Here is a 15,803-nt window from a genome sequence, read left to right as displayed (position 1 = left end):
CACCTCCTTCTCTCCCACAGGACACACACCTTTCAGGGAGGAAGGGCAAGCCTACCCACAGCCCCCCTCCACCCCACCTGACTCCTTCCTGCCTTCCCCTGCTGCTACGCGCTAGGAATCCAACTAGCCTGCCGCTGCCCTTCAGGAGTTCCCGGAGAGCATCAAGTGGCACTCCAAGTACGCAAACGCTGCAGCTCAGCCTCGGCTATGCGGGTGGCCCAGCGCCTGCTCGCAGCTCGCCAACCACAAATCCCTGACGTGCATCTGTTGCTGAAAGGACGGGCGGGCCGCGCTCTGCCGGCACAGCGAGAGGAGCTGCAGGTTGAGCGAGGCTGCTGGGCCGGGGGGGGGGGGCAGCTGGCAACGGGAAAGGGCGACCTGGAAGAAGGAAGCGAGGCCACCGAGTGTGCCAGTCCGCCTGGGGATGGCGCAAGCTCTTTGCAGGGCGACTTCTTGTGCAATGCCTGGAGCCCCTTTCAAATGCCTTCTCTTGCATAGAAGACCAGCCGCTGTTGCAGAGAAGCACTGGGATGTACACCAACTCGAACCCGGAGTGACTCAGATTTAACTGGCCGGAGTCCCTTCCAAATGCATTCTCCTTTCCTTGGTTGACTCCTACCACTTCCATGCTAACCCCTGATACTTGCAGGTTGGCATCAGAAATTCTGGCCAGTGCCACCTTAGCCTCCCTGGGCTCTCAACCATGACAGCTGCCTTGGAGCTCAAGCTATGCATCTCTACTCATAAGTCAGTCCCATTATAGTCAATGGAGCTTCCTCCCAGGAAAATGTGGATAGAATTGTAGCCTTAGAGACCAATCCTCTTCCCAGAAGTCAGGCCCATTATAGTCAATGGGACTTACTCCCAGGAAAGTGTGGACAGGATTGCAGCCTTAGAGCCCAATCCTATACATGCCTACTCAGAAGTCAAGCCCATTAGACAATGGGGCTTACTCCCAGGAAAGTGTGGACAGGATTGCAGCCTTAGAGCCCAATACTATACATGCCTACTCAGAAGTCAAGCCCATTAGACAATGGGGGTTACTCCCAGGAAAGTGTGGACAGGATTGAAGCCTTGGAGCCCAATCCTAGGCATGTCTACTCAGAAGTCAGGCCCATTACAGTCAATGGGCTTACTCCCAGTAAAGTGTGGCCAGGATTGGAGCCTGCCCTCCCAGCCCCAACGCCACGCAGCGAGCCCCCTCCTGCCTGCCTCACTCACCTCGGTGTCGTACAGGCGCAGGTCCAGGGAGTAGGGGTTGAGCAGGGACTCGTTGAGGATCTGCTCCATGGCCAGCTGCATGGCGGGCAGGACGCCCCGGCCGATCTTGCCCTTCTCCACCGAGTCGCTGAGCGGCATCAAGCCCATGATGGCGATGGGGGTGGTGGAGGTGACGATGGCGGTGTTGGGGGGCAGCCCCGCCGGCGCCCGAGAGTTGCTCCTCGCCCAAGCCCAGGAGCCCAGCAGCAGCAACAGCAGCAGCAAGGCAGAAGGGGTGGCCGCGCTCGGCCTCCGGGGCAAAGCAGGCATGCTGCGGGGGGGGGGGGTCAGGGGGCAGTGGCCCGGGGGCGCCCGCCGCCCTCCGTCAGGCACCGGCACCGGCAGAGAGGAGGGGGCGCGCAGGCTGCGGCCCCCCCGCCTGGAAGCCTCCTGGCAATGGCGCCTGCTCCTTCCTCGGGGCGGCCAGATGCAACCAGCAGCAGCAGCGGCGGCGGCGCCACTGCCCCCCCCTCCGCCCACCCCCGTCCCCGGGCAGCGAGGGCGCCTCCTCAGCCCCTCACTCAGCCGCGGCCAGGCGCTGCGAGCCTTCCCGCTGCAGGCTGTGCAGGGAGGCGCGCGCGGAGAGCAGGGCGCGCAGGGCTGCTGGCGAGGAGAGGCTGTGGCGGCGGCGGCGGCGGCGGAGCGGGGTCCTCAGCTCTTCCACCGGGCTGGGGACGCTAGTGCCGCATTCCCCCGGAGCCCTCCCGCCGCCGCCGCGCTGCACGGCGCGCACCCCCGGCCCACAGGCGTCTCCGGTCTGCAGCAAGCCCCAGTCCCCTCGTGCGCCCGCGCAAATCTCTGCCACCCTCCTGCGGTTCCTGCTCCTCGGCGGCGCTGCTGCTTCTCCTGGCTCGCTCCCTTCCCGGGAGAGCGCCTGTTTGCTGCCGCTGCTGCTCCCTGGGCTTGTCCTCCTACCCTCTGCCGCTGAGGAGGAGGCGACACACGCAAACACCAGGCTCCTCCGGAGATGCAAGCTGTGGGCACGTCCAACGGCCCTTCGAAGGCGCGGGGGGGGGAGGAGACGAGGGCCGCTGGGGGAGGCGGGAATGGGGAGGCCACCGGCTTCCCTCCCCTTTCCTCAAGGCGTTTGTGTGCTGAGGTGTGCTCTCTCTCTCACACACTCACACTCACACACACGCAAGACACATGCACTGGGGTTTCTTTCTTGTGGAGGGTTGCCAAGGTGCTAAGAGGGAGCTTGGCTGCAATCCTGGGCACGCTTTCCTGGGAGTAAGCCCCATTGACTAGAATGAGGCTTGCTTCTGAGGAGGCATGCATAGGCTTGGGCTGCACAGCGCCTGCCTATTCCATGCATTCATCTAACACAGGAAAAAAAAAAAGGTAGCTCTCTGTTCTCCAGGCTCCCTCAAACACAAGACAAACAGCTCATTAACTTCCATTGAGCACCCCAGAGTTCCATTTCAGAGTAAACACGGATGTCTGAAGCAGCCCAGGCTCTGTGTGCCCCCCTGTTCCCTGACCCAGCTTTGGCCACCTGCACTACTGTGGTTTATCAAACCAGACACAGCCCACCAGTAATATTTTACAATCTGGCAGGTGCTGACAGGCCTTCTGTCTTGGCAGGCCAGCAGCAGCAAAAACAGAAGGTAAATCAAGCCCCTGGTGGACCGCCATATATGCCTGATGGGTTGCAGTCAGAATGATGGATCACAAATTGTGCAGGCTGCTCTCCCAACCCTGTAACCTGAGATCTTTTTTGACTGAAAATGCAATAATTGAACCTGGGAACACACTGCACCATCCTTGTACCAAACCTGGAAACACACCACACTATCCTTGTACTGATTTCTGTCAAAAGAAACCAGCAATGTTTATGAAGCCTCTGATGAACCATCAAACACAGCTGGTGGGCTAATTTCAGTTTAATTGGGCAGGTCTGATCACAGGGAACATTTTGCAGGGTTGAGAAGGGAATGTGCACCCAAGGCTGGCCCAAGAACTCCTGATGTGGCATGCTAAATGCTGCCCCTCTTACCAGTAGCATAGCTACAGGGGGGCATAGCACAAAGTTCTGCAGGGTGCACCAATGCACCATCAGCTGTCCCTCCCCCTCACTGTCCAAGCCACTCTGGGCAGTGAGAGCAAAGCAGAGCTGCAGAAGCATCTCCTGTGCCCCCCCTTAGCTATACTTCTGCCTCTTACCTATTGATGTGCCAACCTCTGCTCTTCCTGTTCTCCAGTGTCCTAGCTCATAACTCTCCTCCCTCCCACATTTCTTCCTATCTCTGTTCCACTCATAGCTTTCCATTCAAAGGGGTGGAAGGAGAAGGAGGAGCAAAGGAGGCAGACAGACATGGACACTTGCCACCAATCTGCTGCCTGCTTCAGCTGGCCTCATGGAGAGGCCGGATTTGAATGCACCCATTGTACACTTTAGATCCCATCTTCACATAGAAACCTACTTTGTAAAGGTTGACCAGTTCCAAATCAACATTAAAGAACTATGCCATCTTGCAAAACCCATTCTTGCCATGGACTATTATTACTTCATGTTGGTTTGCCACAGTGGTATTGGCAACCTTCAGTCTCGAAAGACTATGGTATCGCGCTCTGAAAGGTGGTTTTGGCACAGCGTCTAGTGTGGCTGAAAAGGCCAATCCAGGGGTGACAATCCCTTCCACACCGGGAGCAAGTGCAGTCTGTCCCTGGTCTGTCTCCCTGGCTATGGGCCTTCCTTCTTTGCCTCTTAGCCTCAGACTGTTGGCAAAGTGTCTCTTCAAACTGGGAAAGGCCATGCTGCACAGCCTGCCTCCAAGCGGGCCGCTCAGAGGCCAGGGTTTCCCACTTGTTGAGGTCCATCCCTAAGGCCTTCAGATCCCTCTTGCAGATGTCCTTGTATCGCAGCTGTGGTCTACCTGTAGGGCGCTTTCCTTGCACAAGTTCTCCATAGAGGAGATCCTTTGGGATCCGGCCATCATCCATTCTCACAACATGACCGAGCCAACACAGGTGTCTCTGTTTCAGCAGTGAATACATGCTAGGGATTCCAGCATGTTCCAGGACTGTGTTGTCTGGAACTTTGTCCTGCCAGGTGATGCCGAGAATGCGTCGGAGGCAGCGCATGTGGAAAGCGCTCAGTTTCCTCTCCTGTTGTGAGTGAAGAGTCCATGACTCGCTGCAGTACAGAAGTGTACTCAGGACGCAAGCTCTGTAGACCTGAATCTTGATATGTTCCGTCAGCTTCTTGTTGGACCAGACTCTCTTTGTGAGTCTGGAAAACGTGGTAGCTGCTTTACCGATGCGCTTGTTTAGCTCGGTATCGAGAGAAAGAGTGTCGGAGATCGTTGAGCCAAGGTACACAAAGTCATGGACAACCTCCAGTTCATGCGCAGAGATTGTAATGCAGGGAGGTGAGTCCACATCCTGAACCATGACCTGTGTTTTCTTCAAGCTGATTGTCAGTCCAAAATCTTGGCAGGCCTTGCTAAAATTATCCATGAGCTGCTGTAGATCTTTGGCAGAGTGGGTAGTGACAGCTACATCGTCGGCAAAGAGGAAGTCACGCAGACATTTCAGCTGGACTTTGGATTTTGCTCTCAGTCTGGAGAGGTTGAAGAGCTTTCCGTCTGATCTGGTCCAGAGATAGATGCCTTCTGTTGCAGTTCCAAAGGCCTGCTTCAGCAGGACAGCGAAGAAAATCCCAAACAAGGTTGGCGCAAGAACACAGCCCTGCTTCACTCCGCTTCGGATGTCAAAAGGGTCTGATGTGGTTTGCCACAATGTATAATTAACTAACAGAATTCATGGTGCTGAATGAATGCTACTGGCTTTAAATAAAAAAGCAGGTAATGGAGGATAGATCTATATATAGCTGCTAGTTATAATAGCTAAATGGAACATCTACATATAGAAGAAGTATTCAGAAGTATTTCCTCTGTGCATGGATTTTCCATTTAGGTATCCTGGCCAATAGCAATGAGAATTGCCTTCTGGGATCAGATCAAAGCCAGTTTAGTTCAGCATCCTATTTGCAACCATAGCCAACCAGAAGACTCTGAAAGATCACATGCATAGATCAAAGTGATTACCATTCCATTGTTTGTCTCTGGTATCTATTGTAGATCCCAGAGACCAAATAAATAAATAAGGCCATCAGCTCTGAGGGCTCCTAGAGGGCTTCTTGGAGCATCTGGTTGGCCACTGTGGAAGACAGAACAGTAAACTAGATAGGCCTTGGTTTATTTCTGTTCCCCTCAAGACCCTTTCCACCTCACAACTGTCAAAAAAAATTATGCACACATTCTTGCAACCAACTATATGTAAATGTGCTACTACAGTTAATACACACTACACTTGTGTAAAATGTCTAGATCTCATGTATCTTGCTGCTCTGCTATTTGGTACCTTTGAAGCTCAAACTGAATGTATCCATTCTAATGAAGATGTTTTGCAAGCAGCTTGGCTACTCTGTGAATTTTGATTTGTTGTTTTTATTTAAAATGTTTACCTACAGCTAGCTTCACCCTCAAGATTCACAGCATTATATGTATAGACAGGAACCCAGAGAGCAGGAAATAAAAGAACCAAATCTGTACTCCAGACTAGAGGAGCTGAAAAAAGAGAGAACCAGAATTCTAAGCTGTGTCAGCTGAAGGGCATGGCCCTGATACAGAACTCAAATTACCATGGACAGAAATATAACCAGTGGCCACCAATGTGCTTGTGTGAAAAACAGTTTATACCAAGTTACCAGAATTTTCATTGGGAAAAAAAAAAAGAAACTGCATGTTTGGTTGGCAGTATTAATTTGTTGGTAGAAATGCTCTTAGAGTGTTATTAGATCTTCAATATTTTTCTGTTTGAAGTTTTAACCTTTAAAATTCATGCCAAAACTCAAAAAATAAAATGTTAATTTAAATTTGATTCTATTTATGAATGAGAAAATAGTAAACAAAACAGAGTGGGCTTGTAAGGGTCAACTGTAGCAGAACAGAGGTTTCCATATTTTTATCAGGAATAAAGCATGCAGCCTTAGGAAGGAGAAATATGAAAGAAGCCCCCCAAATTTAAATGATTGTATCATAGTGTCCCTGTAAAACTGTAAAGGATGCTGCATGTACCCAGCTTGTTGCCATGTCTCCTATAAAAGTTCCTGGAAAAGTAGCACAGTGTAGCTACTCCTTTACTAGCATCTCCAGCAATAAGCCTTAACTACTGAGCTCATTCTGAAGAAGAGATTCATCCTTTATTTATAGTGGTACTGCTGTGCAATGTATGTTGACTCATAGTTTTTGCTCCACGTCTAGACAACTTTAGAAGGGTCTCATGAACACATTCTTGTTTCAGTACTATGTCATCATTCTGTTGATGGCATTAGAAATTTCCACACACTGGAACCAAGAAGGATGGTCAAGATCGGTAGCAAAAAATAGTAATAAGTAAAAAAGAAAATGTTGATCAAAATGTTTGATCTACATGGGGCAGCACTGGGACAGCAAATGGATATAGAATGGGATGGGGAATGAAAATAGGAGAGAAAAGCAGGGGGAAAGACCAAAGTGCCTAGGAAGGAGGTGGCAAGAGGAGTAGGGACACTGAAGAGCATTAGAAATACATTCAAAAAATAAATTATTAACTCTTTCCCTGAGGGCTTTTTTTTTTTTTTTTTTTGGCAATCAAAATTTCCAGACAGCCAACCCCCAAAACAAAACAAAAACAAACCAAAACCACCTGGTGACTGGATAATTACATTGTACTACATCACAGGATTGTATTGAAGCACTCCCTCAGCACTAACCCCCTCCCGCAAATTGACAAAGTAGGTGTAACAAAGTTGGGATGTGTGTACTGGAAGGATATTTTTTAACATGTTGAAAAACTAACACATTTTGTTTGGGGGAGTGACACATGACTGCCTATACACAGGTACCCTGAAATCCTAGATGTCTCATTGTTCCCTCTCTGATATTACCCAAATGACACATGTACCCATTGTCTACAAAATAATTACTGCCCTTGCATTTGAGTTCTAATCAGCATTTCTGTCCATCCCCAAGAGAAAGTTTACGTAGGTGGAGAACTTTTGTACTTGATGAATGAACCATGAAGGTGCCATATGCTGAATTTGATCATCTAGGTCAGAGGTGTCAAACTCGTTTCATACAGAGGGCCGAATAGCATTCATCATGTCTACTGAGGGCTGGAAGTGATGTCATTCGACAGGAAGCTATGTCATTAAACAGGTCATAGCCAAAAACAAACATTTGCTCTCACTTAGCTGCAAATGACAGAAGAGAAAACATGCAAATCTTGATCACATTTCAAGATAAGGGACAGCCCAATTTTCATGTGGACTGCCCTTTCAACAGTTACACCTCAGCACTGCTCAGAAGCTGAGAGTCTGAGGGCCGAATAAAAAGCTTTCGTGGGCTGCATCCAGCCCCCAGGCCTTATGTTTGACACCCCTGATCTAGGTCATATCTCTTATGATGAGTGGTGAGTCTCCAATGTTTCTAGCCCTACGTGGAGATGCTCGGGATTGAACCTGGGACTTTCTATATGCAGACTCTGCAGTGTACCAATGAACTACAGTAGTGGTTCTCAAACTTTTTAGCACCAAAATCCACTTTTTAGAATGACAATCATATGGGACCCACTGGAAGTGATGTCATTAACCTAGAAGTGACAGCATCCACTTATGACACAATCCTAACCAATTTTCCAGCACTGACATAGCTGTACTAATGTGGTATGCACTGCATCTTGCAAGGCGGATGCAATCAAGGGGGCTTCTGCAATGTAAGGGCATGTTTGTTACCTTACCTTGGGGCTTCATTGCAGCTAGGCCAGTGCTGGAAAGTTGATTAGGATTGTGCCCTTCGTCTTCAACCTAAACTGTGATCAGCCAAAGGTCCCCTTACACAGCACACTCATGCTATTACTTTGCATAGCTCAGAATTCAAACATTCCAGCTTGGAAGACCAAGCAGACTTGGATCCTTCTCAAACCACACAGCCCTCTCCCCTTTCCAGCATCCCATCTTCCCACCTTCCCACCTATTCAGGGCAAAGCACTATGCCTCTCTCCCACCAGGAGCTCACCCTGCCATGCTGCTCTGTACCTCTGTATTTTCAATGGTGGCTAATCTAGGTGCTACCCACCTGAAATTGGTTTGCGACCCAAATTTGAGAAACACTGAGCCACAGTATCATCTTCATGTGGCTTTGTTCTATATCAGATGAAGCTTCCAGAAGGTCCTCAAAGGCAGCCCTACCTAAAATATATTGCAATAATCCAAATTAGAAGTAACCAAAGCATGGACAAAAAAAGTCAAGCCTGATGTGGGCCCAATCCAGCTTTCCTGTGCTGATGCAGCTGTGTCAATGAGGCATGTGTTGCATCCTGTGGTGTGGGGGTAGTCACAGAGCCCTCTTCAAAATAAGGGAATGTTTGTTCTCTTACTTTGGAGCTGCATTGCGGCTGCATTGGTGCTAGAAAATTGGATAGGATTGGGCCCTGAGAGAAAAACAGGTCTAGTTGGTGCAGCAGCTGCAACTGGGCAATAGAACTTTGGGTCAAACCCATTGCAGCCATCTATAAACAAGGCTAGATCCCAAACTGTTAAGCTGATCTCTCAATTGGAGTTAAACCCATTTAGAACAGGGGAACACACTGCTGCCAGACAGTGGCGTAGCTAATGAATGTGTAGCCCAATACAGATTTCAAAATGATGCTCCAGAAATGATGTCACAACCGGAAGTGACATCACACCCGGTTTTTAAAAAGTGAAAATTGGGGGGGAACCTCCTCCTCTCCCCAACAGCTCACCACCCACTTGATCTGCCACTTCCCCCCAGCTAATGGCATAGCTAAGGCATCTATCTTCTACTTGGGATCAAAGAAAATTTTGCAGCCCCCCCATGACAAAATCAAATTTAATTAAGTAAATAAATAAAAAGTGTGCCCCTTCTTGGTTAGAGACACTATGCTGGGGTGAAGAGGGATGCTAATTCTCTTCCTGCTAAATATGTTAGCTGGAGTAGCTGTATTATGATACATGGAAATGAGAGCTGACTTATTAATGGTTCCATGCTGTATCATAATAACAGCTCATTGCCTTTCAGAACTACCAGTCTCATGGGTCAGTTCTGAGTTAAAGAAATCCACTTTTTGTTCATTAAGGCAGTTGCATTTTTGTTTTCTGGTTAATTGGCCATAACTTTTGATAGAATAGAAATATTCTAATTTAGTTTGTTTCATTGCATTCTGCATTAAACTACCTTTCCAGTGATATATAACATGATGGTATTATTCATACATACCAATATTTTCACAATTTTTGCCACTAGTGCCAAGCTCAGCTTGTTGCCCCCCTAAAGCTTGTTGCCCGATGCGACTGCTACCCCTTGCACCCTCTTAGCTACACCACTGCTGCCAGATCAGCAGATTCCTGTCTAGGAGAGCCTCTATCTCAGCAATTTTCAACCACTGTGCTGTGGCACACTGATGTGCCATGAGTGGTCCACAGGTGTGCCACAGAAATTTAAGGGAAGGTCATTTATTAGTAAGGCCAATGGGGAATGTAAGCCCCCCACACCTGGCAGCATGGTGTGCCTTGTCATTGTCAAAAACCTGATGGTGTGCATTGACAATTTTAGTGCCTTTACTGTGCCATGAGATGAAAAAGGTTGAAAATCGCTGCTCTATCTTGTCCAGATTTAGGGCCCAATTTTTTCCAACTTTCCAGCACCAATGCAGCTGCAAAGCAGCCCCAAGGTAAGGAAACAAATATTCCCTTATATTGAGGGGGCCCCCCTGACTGCCTCCCCCCCCAGCAGGATGCAGTGAATACCCCTTGGCATGGCTGCAACAGTGCTCGAAAGGTGGATCGGATCAGGCCCTTAATCTCAGACAATTACAGGTGGAGCCTATTTATCCGCATTAGTTCCATTCTGTGACTCGGCTCCATTAACAAAAAACGTGTTGTGCTAAATTCCATAGAGTTACGCAAATACACTGCAGCCTGACACTTCCAGATGGAAGGAAACTAAGGTAGCTATTATCAATCCCCTCCCCTCTGCTCCATACTCAGCCCTCCCTGTTGCCAGCTGCCTGGCTTCTTTCACAGTTGGGATGCAGATCTCTTAAGAGTCCAGCCCTATGTGTTTCTACTCAGAAGTAAGCCCCATTCCAGTCAATGGGGCTTACTCCCAGGAAAGTGTGGAGAGGATTGTAGGCTATATCTCATGCTTTGCTTGGTGAGAAGGCTTGCTTGTGTCCGTGATAGCCTGCACCATGGGAGGGCTTGGTTGCTTGTGCCAGTGATTGCTTGCACCATCTTAATGGGGGGGGGGGAATTTGGCAAACACTCCCTGGGTTTTTTTAAAGCAGTCCCCTCTGTTGCTACCACACCTGCCCCTGTGTGAGTGAGTGAGAGCTCCACCTTGCTGCACGTGTTCTGGCTACAGAGATTTTTGGCCTCCCCTTCCCCTCTTCAGCCTCTTTGCTAGCTCAGGGGCTCCAGGAGTGTTACTGTTCCTTTGCAAGGGGAACCTCTTCCAGGGCTATTTCCCTGCCTGGACAAGGCAGAGCCTTTTTGCAGTGTTTTGGGCTGCCTGGAAATAGAGGGAGACGCCAGTGCAGGGCAAAGGTGTGTGTGACTTTTGGCTCCCCCACCCCATTTGGGTTGAGACAAATCTGTAGATTAAAAATCTGTGGATAAATAGGCTGCACCTGTATAATGAAAAAAGTTTAGTAACCACTGCCATAAACCAAAGACCATGGTATAGAACTGGAATCCACAGCATTGCTTTCTGGAACCTGCTCTCCAAGAAGGAACAGCTATTGCTAATCAGTGGCCCAATCAATCAATGCCTCTGATACTCATCTCAGCAAGGCAACTCAGACGGATTCCAGGATTAAGGGCACTGAATGACACTGAGAGGTCTTGCAGAATTAACAGACACACTTCCTCTTTGTAATTCTCAATATAAAACCATCCACTAACTGCCCAATCCTATGTAAGCCACCCCTTGCCAATGTGGCTGCACCATCAAAGTGTGCACTGTGTCCTGTGGGGTGTGGAGCCTGTTCCAGACATCTTCCCCAGTAAGGGAACATTTGTTTTGTTGCCTAGGGGTAAGCCTCCACTGCTCAAATGAGCCTACTCAGAACATGCTCCAGCAATTGCTGGCAAAAATCCAAGTGGACCTAGGAAGGGGGATAGGATATCACTCCTTGCAGAGGCAGCCTGGCTGTGCTGAATGGCACACTGCACTTCTGCGACCACTGGTAAACGTGCTGCAGTGCCGGAACACATTTTGCAGTGCCCCAATAAGATTGGGCCCTAAAATAATCAAAAGTTACAGTCAAAATAGTGCTAGAAGCACGAATGAAATGGTTCCAGATAATCAGTCTAATCCAGGAATCTCTGGAGCTGAGTCACCACTGTCAAGTCACTCAAGCACCTTGCCTGAGAATGGAAGGTTGAAGACAGGCCAGTCATTATAATTATCTAAAACAGTGGGGTCTAGGGAGAGTTTCTTCAGCAGAAGGTACACCCTCACCAGTTTAAGACAAAATGGCTCTGCACCCTTCACAAGAGATTAATAGCCCAATCCTATCCACACTTTCCTGGGAGTAAGCTCCATTGACACTAATGGGACTTACTTCTGAGTAGATATGCATAAGATTGGGCTGTAAGGGCCCAATCCTATCCAATTTTCCAGGGCTGGTACAGTGGTGCCAATGGGGCATGTGCTACATCCTTTGGTGGGGAGGCAGTCACTGAGGCCTCCTCAAGGTATGGAAACATTTGGTTCCTTACCTCAAGGCTGCATTGTGGCTGCACTGGTGTTAGAAATTTGGATAGGATTGGACCCTAATTCATTTTCTCCCCTGCCCGCTAGGCCAGTTCCCCTCTGCTATTTACAGCACAATCCTAACTGCTGCCTGAGCTGCCACAGCTGTTCCTGCACTGTCTCACAGTGTTACAAACATACTGTAAGGCACATCTGCGACTCCTCATGAGCCAGCAGCACCAGCCCAGCAGCAGTGCCAGCTGGCATAGGTAAGACTGTGCTGAGCAATGCAGGGGCAAGAGGAGGGATGGGGGTGTGTGTTTCTGGGTGGGGAGGGCAGAACAGAGGGCAGATTGGGTCTAGGAGTGGGGTGAGATTGACAGAGCAGGCCTCTGCAGTATCCTAACTCCCCTTCCTGCAATCATGTAGTACTTGGCTATCATGTCTACTTGCCCTAGTCATTTTCCCATTCTAGGGAATGGCCATGGATTGCCTGTTGGCCCAAATCAAGCCATCAGCCATAGCAGCAACAAATCCCCCAGAGCCCTCAGGATCATCAGCATCCAGGGTTGGGCCATCCAAAAAGATCCTCTCCTCTTGTAGAGGTTAGGAGCTCTGAAAAGCCTAAATCCTACTTGATCTTGATCTGAACATGACAATGATCTTATGCCCCAATTCTTTCCCCCACCATTCAACACAATGCAGCTGTGCTGCCAGACCATGTGCTGCATCCAATAGTGGGAGCGTGTGACCAGATGCCCCAGGGAAGACCATTCCTGGTAGGTCACCTAGCCACCAGTGGGCCACCTGGATGTGATGTTCTGTCACTGCCCCTTTTCATTCTGTTCCCACTGCCAAAGACATTTGTGATGACTGAATGCATTCTGCTTTTCCAAATATGATCTCATCAGTCAATGGTACCTTGCCTGGGGAGGTCAAGGCCCTGCAAGGCACAGTACTATAACAGCTGGATGGGGACCAAGGACAACTTGCATAAAAATAGGAACAACTGTTCCTATGACCTGGCAGAGGAAAACTGGAGATAGCCCTGGAATTAGGAAAGGGTGGTTCATGGCAATTGGGTCATGGATTGGAGCCCTGGGTCACCCACTTTATAACCATGCCTGTCTCAAGGGGTTGAAAAATACCTTGTTCTCCTGAAGCCAGGATCCAAGAAACTCTGAGTACTGACATGGGGTTCAAAGAGGCATCAGGCAGCGTCCTGGCAAATGTTTCCTGTAACAATTACAGAGGCCGCATGGAGCCCTAAGAGAGCTGCACAGTAATAATGTCATTGTCATCACTTAACTCCAGAGCTCTGTGAGGAAGCTGCATTCTAGCTGCTTCTAGCTTTGATTCTAGCTGTGTGGTCACACAGCTTAGAAGGGACACTGGTCCTGGCACCAAAGGAGGTGGTCCTCTGTGGCCCCATTCATCAGGCCCTTGTTGAGGGTAGGGGCCTTGATATGAAGGCAGATGCACGGTTGACCTGTGGATGATTGGGTAGGTTAGGTCAGGGATCATGCTCAATCATGTCATGCTTTCCACAGCAGTTCCAGTGTAGCAATTGATGACCAGTGAGGAAGACATGGAGAACGCTCTCCATTCCACAACCAGGGAATTCTCAGAGATCAGGAATCAGCTGGAAGGGTCTCAAGCAACTGGTGCCTATCCTGGCAATGCCAGAGGACATGGCCCGAGCAGTAGATGAAGGGGAGCACAGCCACAGCAGCACTGTTGTCGCTCCCCGTAAGTGTTCCTACTGGCTGGCTCTATCATTATGTCTTGGTGCTGCTTTGACTTCTCCCCCTGCAGGGTCCACAGAGGTTTTGGTGCCCCAGGAAATGATGGATGCTCTAGCAACTGAGTCCTTGGTGGTCTGGCTGTCCGAACTGGTGGAGGACTTTGCCCTTCGCCCCCTTGTGTTCCCTGCTGCTTCTTGCCAGGATGGGGCAACCAGCCCACTGCTAAAGGATGCAGAGCCCCTGCCACAATAGCCACTGCTGCAGCAGCCACCGCCCCTACAACCACAGCAGCAGAAGTCAAACAAGAACCGAAGCAGAAGACACCTGCTGCGGTCATACCACCTCTTCTGCCAATGCCAAGGGCCACAGCCTGACCAACCACTGCCCATGTCTGTGGCCATCGTGTGGGACCACACTTAGCAGGCATGGGTGAAGAGAGGCCAGCTCACTGGCATAACCGGAGGGGGGCAAAATGTGATGTTTCTTCAGGTACTGAATGCACATATAAAGCAGCCCCTCCCCCTTGCCTTCCAAGCCAGTTGCCACTGTGAAAGCAACACAGAGGAGAAGCATCTACTTTGCTTGGAAGCCAAGGGGAAGGGGCTGCTTTACATGGGCGTCCCTGAGCCTGAAGAAGTGTTTTACCCCCTCCAGCAACAACAGTGGACCAGCTGTGGCAGCAGGCAGCAAATGATTCCATAAAGGACCTGGTCAACTAAGAGAGGGCCTGGCAAGGGTGAAGCAGACTGTAAGTGCATCCCTAGAGGCACCTGAGCAGGATCAGCAGTGGTTGCTGCAGGAATCCTGCATCTGCAGCATGACTTGGCACTTACTCAAGTGCCTGCACTGCTGCAGGAGCTGATCTGGCTCCGAATCATAGCAGCTGGAGTCCTGTTAAGGGGCAAGTGCTTGGGGCATGTTGTGTGTGAAGCCAGGGACAACCTGCCCAAAGAGTTGCTGCCCCTGGACACTGGCCTGAGTAGCGTGGAAGAGGCACGCAGTGATAGGCCGCCCACCTTTGCTTCCATCCATTGCTTCCCTCTCCAAATTCCACATGCAGCCTCACAAGGGTATGAGGGTGAAATGCCTGGTGGTCATGACTTGGGTTCACAACAGCAGCGCCACAGCCATGACATATGGGTGATGCACAGGGTGCCTTGCAGAGGGACTGCAGGGCATCCCTGGCATTTGTACCAAACCCAGTTCCATGCCTTGCTTGTTGCACCTCCACCCCTCTCTCTGCTCCTTTAACCTGTACTGCCCTCCTTGGGTTGTACCCTGCCATCAACAGTCATGCAACTATACAGGGTTGGTACTTACTCTGTAGGAACAATTATTTCTAGATTTTCACACAGGTAACTCACGTGCCCTACCTGTCTGATTGTTGGCACACCTGCCAATTGTTGTCAGCTGCCACTGTGTTGGCCCTTCCAGGTGATTCACTACTGGAGAAGTGGTTAAAGGAATGATGGGGGAAGCTTGTGCCTCCATGCACTTGTATGGGTCCCTGTTTCTCCCTTTTTTGTGCTGAACTGGCACCACGTGAGCATGAGATGGTTTTGTTAATTAATCTCAGGTAATGTCTGCTCCTGTGTGAACTCTCCTGAGATTTCAGACCTGCTGAAGCAGGGTGACCAGATGCAATGGAGGACAGAGTGCCTATACCTTTAACCACCATATAGAAGAGGAAATTTTGGCAGGTGCAGCTCAGCATGGAAGGGCCTGAAAAGCTGCACCTGACCAAATTCCTCTTCTATGCAATGGTTAAGGGTATAGGCACTCTGTCTTCCATTGCAACTGTTCACCCTGTGCTGAAGTCATCCTCATTGTCACATCTCCTTCCTCAGTTAGGGAAGTGACTTTGAGAGCCCAATCCTATGCCTGTCTACTCAGAAGTAAGCCCCACTAGAGTCAATGGGGCTTACTCTCAGGAAAGTGTGGATAGGATTGGGCTGTGAGTCTCTAGGATCAAGAGGTTCTTTATTCTCAACAGAAAAGATTCAAAGGCAGCAAAATAAAGGAAAGGGTTTGATAACAG

At 49.7% G+C, this 15,803-nt stretch overlaps 1 protein-coding gene across 1 annotated transcript in view; it reads right to left on the bottom strand.

Moving 5' to 3' along the window:
• The window catches only part of GABBR2 (gamma-aminobutyric acid type B receptor subunit 2), a 401,480-nt gene extending 399,585 nt beyond the window's left edge, over positions 1 to 1,895 (bottom strand). The window contains exons 1-2 of the mRNA XM_066625127.1: positions 1,880 to 1,895; positions 1,222 to 1,496 (exon numbers count right to left, since the gene is read on the bottom strand). Coding sequence (XP_066481224.1) covers positions 1,222 to 1,368 — 147 coding nt within the window. The 5' untranslated portion in view covers positions 1,369 to 1,496; positions 1,880 to 1,895. The remainder of the gene's footprint in view (positions 1 to 1,221; positions 1,497 to 1,879) is intronic.
• Between the last annotated feature and the right edge of the window lie 13,908 nt (positions 1,896 to 15,803).

The sequence above is a fragment of the Tiliqua scincoides genome, chromosome 4 (genome assembly GCF_035046505.1).
Source record: "Tiliqua scincoides isolate rTilSci1 chromosome 4, rTilSci1.hap2, whole genome shotgun sequence".
Taxonomy (NCBI): domain Eukaryota; kingdom Metazoa; phylum Chordata; class Lepidosauria; order Squamata; family Scincidae; genus Tiliqua; species Tiliqua scincoides.
The sequence above is the reverse complement of the archived record's forward strand: the minus strand, read 5'-3'. Positions and strand labels throughout refer to the sequence as shown.